Consider the following 11,146-nt stretch of genomic DNA (forward strand, 5'->3'; position numbering starts at 1 on the left):
GCTGTTAACTCTTGTAGATATACTTTTATTCTCTAAACTCCTCTTGGCAATCATCTTGTTACATATGGTGTAAGCATACACAGCCTGCCGTGGCATGTGCCCACTTAAAGGACTGTGTGAATAGCAATGGTGTGGCTTTCAAAAACATTTTGAAGTTGAGAAAAATGCTCACATGAAGAATAAAATGCTTTCAAGCACTAACTTAGCAGTGACAGATAAGGAAATTCTACTTTGAATAGCAGTTTTGCTCCATCTAGCAAGTCAAGATCAGGGCCAGCCTTCCTGAGCGGTGAGTGCCCACAGTCACACTGCCAACATGCTCAAATGTGAAGCTTTTCAGTATGGAGCTGCAGCCACAGGGTGAAGCACCCGGGTCTGCACAGGCCCAGCATGTGAGAAGAGAGCAGTGCTAGAGAGCCGCGGTTAGGAGCCCTGTGTGGAGGCACCAGTGTTCCTTTATGTCACAAACATGTAGAAATACAGTCTGTCCTAAATCTGTGTTGTTTTGTGGGTGAGAGCCTTCTCTTCCACACAGTCTTTATCTCATACTAGCCAAGGAACTTCAGCAAGGCCAGTTCCCAGCAGCAGGGTGTAGATTCCTCTGGGGATCTCAGCTGAGCTAATGAAGATGATGTGAGGGAGAGTGCTGAAAGAATTAGGGTGGCTGAAAGGAGGAGCTGGGGCTGCAGTGTGAGGCCAGCAGGCAGCGCGCACCTAACTACCATTCTAGCCATAAGGAACATCTTACTTTATTTCTTCAGAGGTATGGTGCTGCTTAGAAGTAAGGCTTGAACTGATGTGAAACAGGTGGTAGGCTATTTATTATAGATTAAGTGTTGACAGTGTGCTCTGTGGTGTCAAAACATAAAAACATGTTTCTTTCCCCATGGATCTTCCTCCTAAGTAAATGGACCAGTCAGACACAAAACTGTTCAACAGTGCACAGCAGCAGCTTATTAAAAAAGTGAAAAATGAAACAAACAAACCTGCATTCTCTACATAACAGGCAAACACAGGATCACAGGAGAATTGATTCTTCAGGTGGTTGTGATTGGTGGTTCTCAGCTGGTTTTTTGCCTAAGCTAAGGAGAATTTTTACAAAAAAAACAAACATCCTGCGTGCAGATTGGATGAAATTGTTTCACATCTAATTTAGTATTTTCAAAAGATTTCCTTCCTTTAAATTAAACCTCTTTAATGTGAAATTTAGGGCTTGGGTTTTTTTAACTGTAAAATAACATATCTTATGCCAGATATAAAACCCACGTTTACATAATCTAGCTCTGGTGGAGATAGTTGTTCAGATCTCTTTTTTATCAGCTACTAGAGCATTTCCTGTAAGATTTCTCAGCAGGATAGATGGGAAAAGTTTTGCAAGTGGATGGTGTTTTTTAACCTTAAAATTGAAAACTGAAGAACCAACATTCAGCTCCGTGCTGTGATAATTGTACGTTCTCCAACAATGTGAGAAGGTTAACCTTCTTTTTTGGATGGCCAGCTTAGGAAAATACTGTTGTCATGAGTCAGAGAGGGCCAATGATACAATGCCTGTGTCAAGGTAAGGTTAGCTCCTTGAATGGGCCATCAGATGTGAATCTTCTGTTACTAGCATTCATTTCCATGCTGCAGAAAACAAAGTAGAACTGTATCATTGGAATTCCTTGAATGCATATTTCTGATCACAATTCTAATACATGAATTCTAATATTCTAACAGTTACAAAGATTCCCTTTTGTTCTGAAAAAAATGGGTAGCTATATAAACACATATACATGTATATAAAGTTGTCAAACATTGCCGAGACATTGCTGTTACCATCAGAGCTTTTCATTCTGCTATTATACTTTCATTTAATTCAGAAATTATGCTAGGCCAAGAAAGGGATCGAGGTACAAATAAATGCTTTATGCAACTCTGATAATGTACTAAATTTCTTGACATTGAGAAAAACGCTGCCTTTTCTGGAGCACCTGTCATCTCAGCTGACAGTAAGAATAGCTTTGTGCTGAAGCTGGCAATAGGAATGGCTTTGTGATGCAGTTTACCTCCTGCAGTGTACCTTGGGGCGTTGAATCCACTAAATCCTTTGCAAACCTCTGCTGACTGGTTAGTGTCTTCAGTTGATGTTTGCTGCCATCTACCGTTTTAATTAGACTTAATCGGCTTGCCAGGAACATGTTCATATTGGCAAAACCAGCAAGTTAGCTGATGTGGGAGGGGGGAAAAACAGTACAGTGGCTGTTCCGTGTGGTTACTGCAATAAAACTTGTGCCTGCAAGGCAGCCCAGAAGTTTCATTTGAACACCAATCAAATCACCAAAGGATTTCACCCCCCCAAAAAAAACCTGAAAGGGTCTGTTGTTCCCTCAGCTACATGAAAAGCCATCTTAGTTCATTACAGAAGATTATTGTCAAATGTGTTAGACAGGACATTCCATTACTGCCTGGGTATGAGGGAGTGAGCTGCAGAACCACATTTTCTTCTTAGTGTTGTTTTTTGTAGGCTTGTACGTTTTGAGTGTGTGATTGTTTATTTTGTGTTAGGCCTTAGTTTTCAATTTCTGTAAAGAACAAACATTAAGACAGACTTTCTTTTCTGCTTTCCAGCTGTTTGTTGGTCTTGGATTTCCCTATGAAGGGCCTGCTCCTTTAGAGGCTATTGCTAATGGATGTGCTTTCCTAAACTTAAGATTTAATCCACCAAAAAGTAGCAAAAACACAGAATTTTTCAAAGGCAAGCCGACACTTCGAGAGGTAAGCTTTGTTAATATTGATGGGGTCTTTATTGAAAATGACTGTGGATTTCTTTTTAGTAACATGGTATAGGAGAAGTTACGTAAATGTTCACAGTTCATTGCAAGAAGTGTACAACTGTCAATTCTGTTAGCAGCCATCAGTGGGATTAGCAGGCCTTACTTTTAAAGCATAATGGAAATTTTCACATACTATTAAACTTCTGTGTCTGTGTGTACGTTCTGCTAATTCCTATCCAGACCATAAACTAAACTCTGTTTGTACATCCAGTGTTCTAACTCGGAACAGGTTGTGTGTGATATGTTGTTAGAAAGCGTCTTTATTTAGTGGAAGAAACATACTACTGTGTTCTTCACAGGAACTAAATAGGTGTCTTAATTCTTAGAATAGCATTAGGAGGATTGTAGTATGTGGTTTTATATTTATCTTTTTCTTTGGAAAAAGAAATCTATTCAAGGCATGGTTGGGCACTGCTATTAATGCTAACACACTGTATTTGCATTTGAACACAGAATGAATTTGGACAACTGATTATTTGAGATAAGAGGAAAACTACACCTCAAGCTTACAAAACAGTCAGGGTATTTAGCTTCTGTTAAGAGAATAACAAGGCTAAGTAAGCCAGCCAGCTATGGAACAAGCCTGCAACACCTGCAAGCACTTAGTAGTCATGTAGCCTTTTTTGATATCAGGTCTTGTGACCATAACTTCTTCATAGATGTGTATAGGTATTTCCCTTACATATTTACCTGAAAGAATGCTTAGGTGATGAGAAGCTTGCACAGCAGTATCTCCTAACTAATGCTGTGGTTTTGCTTTATAAGCTGTGTACTGAGTAGTGCCAGCACTCTGAGCAAAGGACAGTTTCCTATTTACAACCATGAACACAAGTTATGAGTTTGTGTGCCAGGGCTGTAGGTACCTTTCAGCTCATCATACCTCAGTCCTTCCCACAGTTTGCATTGCTGTTACCAAATAAGATAGCAATAATGAAAAGAAGCCCATTTGAACCTTCTCCTTGGACTTGACATCTCTCAGAGCTTTCCTTCTCTGAGTTGCTCACTTTTCTCTCTCTTCTTCTAGTTGTTCTGTGCCCAAACACTAAATCTAGTCAGGCCTGCTTGCAACCCACCTATCTAGTAGGAGTTTTAGTGCATGGAATGCTCTGCTAGATCCTGCTGACATCTGTCAGCTCTAGCAGAAATACTGTGCAGTTGGCCTGCACAGAAAAGTAATCCCTACTGACAGATCCAGTATGAAACAATAAAGTGAACGTTCTTCATAAATGTTACTCCATTCGTGTGTTCAGTTGATATATCATAAAAGCAACCTTTGCTGTAACTGGTTTCCACAACTGTATTTAGATCCATTCATCTTGGCGCTGATTTCTTGGGTTTAAAAAAGTTCTTCCATCCCTCTGCCAGTTTTCTCGAGTATTAACAGCAAACATTTGTGTAATCCTGACAATTATTTGATTATCCACCATCCAGTTTGAAAATTAACTCTGTATTTTGTGCAGTAAAGTAACCATTACAATTTGCCAGATCTCACATGTTCTAAGTAGAGTTTGTTTGCAGCAGATCTGGGGTGGGCAGTTACCTGCTTCCACTCTACCAGATAAGAGAAGTGGGAAAGGGGAAAAACAAAAATTCACTTTCCAGTGGTTTCTTTGGTACCAGTATTTGTACCGAGAGCTCCTCTCCATATCTCCACCTTGCAAAAGAAAAAGAAAACACTGTACACTAAGTCTATTTGAAATGTGTTTGATGGGTGTGGATTCTTTCATCACAGAAATAATTTTCTGTTTTTGGTGAGAAAAAGGACTTCAAATTAGAAATTAATTTCAAATCTGCTTAAAAGTATTCTAATAAGTCTTAATTATAGCCAGATGGAATATCTCCTGAGTACTGAAAATATTACGCTTCAGTGAAGTAAAGCGTTTCAGTATTAGGAATAGTCTTAACTTTTTTTTCATCAGTATGGGTGCAGAATGTCTGCTGCAATAAAAACACGTTGCTGGTTATTCTCAATACTCAGTTACTGGCCTGGGAAGTGCAGTTGTTCATCTTCCAAGTCTGGCCTGGCTGTGTAATGTTGTTCTCTGCCTGCTGAGGTGGTACAGGAAGCGTGGTGCAGTGCCTGTCTCCTAAGGCTATGTGGAATTTGAAGAACTGTCTGCTCACATTTTTAAAGGCACAGTGGAAGATTTTTTTTTGTTGGAACTGAAAGCAATAGAAATGTAGCTTCTGCAACGTAATGTTCAAACGTAGAGTCCTAGGAACTCAGGCAGTTGAATCACTCCAGCTAGTTCCTTGTGTTTGGGTGAGAAAGAGAGCAAGGATGATGAAAGCTGTCAGAAAATTCACTTGCAATGCCATCCTGCTAGTGCTGAGGAACCTAACAAGCCATCTCTGGGATCGTATTTCTTGGTTATCTACTGGAGTATTTATTGAAATGGTTTTCTGAACAAGGGTTGAGCAAAATAGCAGTTAACACTCTCCTTGAGGTCAGATGATGCTTGTAGTAACTGTAGCAACAGAAAAAGCAGTCACAGTTCATCCTGAGTTATAGAAATGGTTTTTTATACACTTCTGCTCATAGAAGCTTGGAGCTGTTTGAAATTTGGAGAGATGGGGCAAGGGTGCCAGCTCTGACAGCCAGTCACACGGGTCCAACCAGGCCTGGCAGCAGTGGTGAGCTGTGACAGCTGGCACTGCTCGGAAAAGAGGCTATACCCAGTACAGAGAGCAGACTGAGTCACACAAAGAGGAATTAATGTAAGCAGCAACTATTCTATGGTGGTACACATTATGAGGTGCAAAGTCACAAGTGAAAGTGCACAAATGTTGCTTGTGAGCTGCACTGGTATCAGATTTTCAGCTTTCCTACTCAGTTCACACTCTGAATTTAAATGTGGAGAATCTAAAAGATAGCTGAGAAGTAATGAAATTGACTGTTCAGTTCTAGCTGAATTCTAGTATTCTCCCGGTAGATTTTATTCACCAAATCTGATGAAGAGTGAGGGGGAAAGTAATCTTAATGCTGTCATTTTTATCAGTGCCATTTCTTCCTTTCAGCTAACATCTCAGCATCCCTATGCTGAAGTTTACATTGGGAAGCCCCACGTCTGGACTGTAGACATAAATGATCTTTCTGAAGTGGAGAAGGCTGTGAAATCAATTTTGAATCAAAAGGTGAGAAACGTATTCTCGATTTTGAATCAACACTTGAGAGTATATCATGGAACATGAGTAGACTGCCTCATAATGTTACTTTAATTGGGGTGTTGCACTTCATAGGTTACTGGGGGAAGATGCTGTCATTCTATCCCTGTTGTATCTGCCAGTTATGATTTAGTACTCGTTAAGTCAGGATTTTAAAATATGAGATGAATCTTACATTTCTATACAAATTCATTGTAAATCACAAACCAGTGTATATATTGTGTGTTCACTGAGGTTTCCATATTGTTCATAGAGCTTTGCGGGCTGTCCAGTACCAGCTGAACTCTTTTGACTGATTCAATAGCCTTAGCATAACTGCCCTGAAATGCCTGGACACTTCTGGAGTGGCATTCTAGTGAGGGCACTTCATGAAGAAAATAAAGGGGGCAAAAAATGAAGATGTTTTTGAAAGTATCACATTCTTTTTTGTCACAATGCTTTGTTTTGCGCTTCAATTCCAGGACCAAATCTAGTATCCGGCAGTGTTTCAGTCTACCTTTGTATCTCTTACTTTGCAATAAGCCCTGAAATTCTGGTATTTGGTGTGTCCTTAGAGGTGATCACTGAGCTACTTTTATAGCCGTTGCAAAGAAGGAAGAATCAGTTTAAACTATTGATGACTTTGTCAAATTGTGATTTGTTAATGAGTATTTTTGCTTCTACTATATGGTATTGAAAATACAAGCAGCTACCACAGTTCACCATTTGAACAGAAACACACCTAACCTAATGCACTGTGTTTCAACAGATTGACCCTTATTTGCCCTATGAATTTACCTGCGAGGGAATGCTTCAGAGGATGAATGCGTTTATTGAAAGACAGGTAGGAGCTTTTATTATGGTTGAATCTCTTGTTTTACATTGGAGAGGGGGGACCCTCTCTATTCTATGGCTTCCCAATATTGTTGCTGTTGAAGTAAAAACAGTGTGCAGCCCTTGGTAGATAACTGCTTGCCCAGATGAGGTTCCCATGGGGTTCACCTGATGACTTTTCAAAGTAGAAAAGCAAAGTAATTTTTCAGCATGAATGTGGCTTCTTTTACAGCGGGCATTGTCAGTGTGTACACGTACAAAAAACCTTTGGATCACAAAGTATCACATAAATGCAGAGATACTTCTGCAGTAGAACCACAGTTTGGCTAAAACCTCGTGGAAATTTTTTCAAATTTTCAGGTTTGGGAACCTGTAACTTAAAGGACTTTAGCATCATTGCATGCTGAGATCAGCAAAAGGTATTGAGCTGGAATAGTAAACAGGACAGAATTACATGGGATCCCAATTTCTAGAAACTGAATGTGTGCTTGGACTTCTGTCCAATGCCATATCTGCTGCAAAGGACAAGCTTTTGTTCTGGCTGCTACAGGAGAGTGATGAGAATAACCTGTATCTCTGATAAGCCAGTTAACTTCTGGAATTTCTTTCAGAAACACTGGATGGGCTCCTGTTCCTGGATTTGTGAAATATGACAGTATTACAGATAGTAATAAAGAATAACATGGCTTCAGATCAAAAGTTTAGTTAAAATAACAGTTCTGTCCAACTTCCTGCCAACAAACACTTTATGCTTTTTGCTGCTGCACTGACATCATAACCCGTAAAAGTCTCTGCTTCTTTTGATTCTTCTAAGTTAGCTGTAAATGAGAACTCTTGTCAATAAGGAAGAAATGGAGCTCAGTATAAGGAAGAAAGAGTCAATTTACGGATTGCCCCAAAGATGCTAAGCTGATTCTTTGCCCTCTACAGCTTCCCCAGTGTTAAGACCTTGCCTTTTTATCACGCCTTCTCAGAACTAAATACAGCATTATTGTGTTGTTCATTGCTTGACTAATTGTGAAAAGCTGTTATGCTTTACAGCCATCAGAATGCTCAGTATTGTTATTACCTGCAATTACTTAGCACTATGCCTGACATGTCAGATGAAGCGAAAATAGAGGTGAATATCTTGTTTTAAAGAGCTTGTGGTTGAATTCAGGTAGAACAGAGAAAGCAGAAGCTCTGAACAGGAATGGATATCACAGAATAGGCACTAGATCAGGTTGCCTAGGGCATCATTCAACCTGGCCTTGAATGCAAGGAGCTGGTCTTTCGGACAGTGAAACTGTAGGATTTCAGAGTTGTCTGTAATTCCCCATTTGGGTCAGGAGGGAGGACAGTATTCTCACAACAGGCATAATGAATTCCCTGCATCTTCAGACCCAGCAGCTGAACTGAAGGTCTTTAGGGTCTGGAGTGAGAGCTTCTGAGAGCTGTGGTTGCCACTTTGCAATGCCACATTTAACCAGATTGATCCAACTTTCACTCCAGGTTCTTCCTTCTTTCTGGCAAAAGGAACAGGACAAGGACATTCAGCCAGAGGGAAAAGCAGGAACAGCAGCAGCTTGTTATGTAGGCTAAGTCTACCACACCTTAAACTGTGATTATAGGTAGAACATCTATAACAACAGACTGTACTGATCTTTAACCTTTGGTTTTACATTTTGTTTATTTTACCATTATGTGTGTGGGATTGTGTGACAAGATAGAGTGGGCCAAAGTTACCAAACTTAGGTCATCCAGTTGATAGGTAAACCAGCCAGTGACAGCACAGCTCTGTGTGCTGGTATCTGTGAGGGCGATGCCATTAAAGGCAGCAGTGCCCTTAACCTTCCACCAGGCTGTGGAGCAGAAATGGAGGCTGGTGCTGGCCTAGACTTGGGGAGATGTTTTCACTAAGACATATGAAAAGCTGAAGTTTCCAACAAACGGTGAAGACTCAAAGGAGATTTCCTTGTCTCTGAATAACTCTGCCTTGTGCCCTTACAAGCTATGAATCCAATCCAATATTTACAATATTGTAACCTAGATAAATTCTATCGAGTGTTTATTTATAAAAGTTCAGAATACACTGAGCACCCAAGTCCAAATAGCAAAGCAACCTTTATGAAACGGCCTCATTAAAAAATACCTTAAGTTATTCTGCCAATAATGCCTTCTAAAATTACTTTTTTTCAAATATGAAGGTTTATTCTTTTCATGTTGAAGAATGCACTAAACCAAATAAATTAATGCAACCTATTAATGAAAATGTATGAGTAAAAAAAAAGTTAATTTGCAATGGGAGTTCATGAAAAATCACTTTCTCCTCTCTCAATTTTTGTTTCTTCTCAGTTTGTGCCTGAAGCACTTTTGTGTCTCTGACACGTTTAGATGACTTTCTGTACGTGTGTTTCTGACTGCTTTGGTTCATCAAGATGATACCAGATAAAGCAGCTGTACAAACTGGAGTTCATTTACAGCGATTATATGAAATTGCTTATCGGAATAAGAGTCATAAAACATGGAAAGATAAGGTCTAATGTAATCTTCTGCTATGTGCTATCAGATGTTTGACAACTTATTTGGGTTATTAAATTTATGGTTAAGGCTGGGGGTACAAAACTGTGTGCTTTAGCAGAGGAAATCTAAATAGAGGGGGGGGAAAGATAATTAGAATTGGGTATTGTTTGGAGGTTTCATTTCATTAAATTTTCAGTGAGCTGTGTCTTTCTAAGCCCTAGGCCACAGTCTGGGACTGTTTGTACAAATATTTGCTTTGCTGGGAGAAGGCAAACCATGATGGTGATGGAGTGGGCCCAAACTTTCTGTTGCCCATCTCATGAGAGTAACCAAATACGAAATTAATGGCAGACTACAATGGAATGTTATTTACTACTTTCATTTATAATACCAAGACTGTAAATACTTTTTGCTAGCAGGTGTGTTTGGATACCTTTACTTCCTTCACACTCTTGCTGCGCATGACACATGTCTGCATGTATGAGTGCCACTTTCTTTCATTGTTGCAGAGTGCTTTGACTAGCAGCTCAATCGAGGAGAACAGATGGACTCTCTGGACCCCAATTGCCTTATAGAACTCATAAGTATTTTGAGTTCACTTCCTCAGCATTGCCATAACTTCCCCTGATCCTGCCCAGATGGCTCACTACTTGGCACAGACATTTCTCACCCGCAGGGTAGCTGACCCCTGGAACTTCCTCCTAGAATCTGTGCTGCTACCAAAATAGTTTGCTGACATGGAGCTGGCAGAACAGGAATCAAAGTGCCAGAATGGGTTGGGTATGTGGAAGTAAAGAGTGATCCAATGACTTGTGATTAATTAAAGGTGGGGAAGAAACTGCTTTGGGAATAGCGATACCAACCCATTTCAACTAGCAAAGATGGTAATTCACCCACACCAAAAAACTCTTTTTGTTCTTTTTCATAGTGATTTCAGTACAACCACCGTGAGCTCTAAATGTGTGTTTGGAATAATAATCACTTACTTTATTAATGGAGAAAATTGCTAATGAGACACTGGACTCATCACAATGAAATATTGTCTGTCACTGCAGGATTTCTGTCATGGGCAAGTGATGTGGCCTCCACTAAGTGCCCTTCAAGTGAAAATTGCTGAACCTGGAAAATCCTGTAAACAAGTTTGTCAGGAAAGCCAGCTCATTTGTGAGCCTTCCTTCTTCCAGCATCTTAACAAGGACAAAGCTCTGCTTAAGTAAGTACCCAAAAGCACAAACATATTATTTGTCTCTTTCTATAGCTCTGTTTTTTACCACATATGGTGCTTAGTGCACGGATTGTGTTAGCAGGGAAGGTGGGGAGAGGCACTGTGTGTTTTGGCAGCAGCAACCCATGAGGTCAGCAGTCCATCCTTTACAGCAGTGGATGGTAGGAGTTACTGCTGTGCCCACAGCACTGCTCCATGCAGCGTGTGATTTTGCAGTGAGGAATACAGAACAGAGGCAATCACCAAGCCAAAAATTCACAGCTTTTCCTTCCTCCCTCCTCTTCCTACATGCACGCTCTGCACGCTGTGCTGCCCTTTGGTACTGAGTTGCTTGCAACGAGCAGAGTTGCTTACGCTGCAGTATCACAGATTGCAGGACTATGATTGCATTTGAGTGGGCTTGTAAAACTTGGGCATGTTGCAGCCTTGGCTGAGCAGGTGCACTGTTCTGTATTGCTTTTGCCATATCTTCCTGAGATCTAGAGAACTGGCACGGTGCCTTACGGTAATCCCAGCTGCGGTTGGCAGTGAGGCAGAGGGAATGATTCAAAAATTAAATGCGTTTTGTTGCAGTAAATAAATCTCTATGCATTGTGTGATTTCTACCAGTTATTTGCATGATTTTAAA

General features: G+C 40.3%; 1 protein-coding gene across 1 annotated transcript in view; it reads left to right on the forward strand.

Annotated features, from left to right (window-relative positions):
• The window catches only part of MGAT5 (alpha-1,6-mannosylglycoprotein 6-beta-N-acetylglucosaminyltransferase), a 109,519-nt gene that overhangs the window by 90,578 nt on the left and 7,795 nt on the right, over nucleotides 1–11,146 (forward strand). The window contains exons 13-16 of the mRNA XM_015868886.2: nucleotides 2,608–2,754; nucleotides 5,832–5,948; nucleotides 6,727–6,801; nucleotides 10,349–10,506. Coding sequence (XP_015724372.1) covers nucleotides 2,608–2,754; nucleotides 5,832–5,948; nucleotides 6,727–6,801; nucleotides 10,349–10,506 — 497 coding nt within the window. The remainder of the gene's footprint in view (nucleotides 1–2,607; nucleotides 2,755–5,831; nucleotides 5,949–6,726; nucleotides 6,802–10,348; nucleotides 10,507–11,146) is intronic.

Source organism: Coturnix japonica, chromosome 7 (assembly GCF_001577835.2).
Source record: "Coturnix japonica isolate 7356 chromosome 7, Coturnix japonica 2.1, whole genome shotgun sequence".
NCBI lineage: Eukaryota > Metazoa > Chordata > Aves > Galliformes > Phasianidae > Coturnix > Coturnix japonica.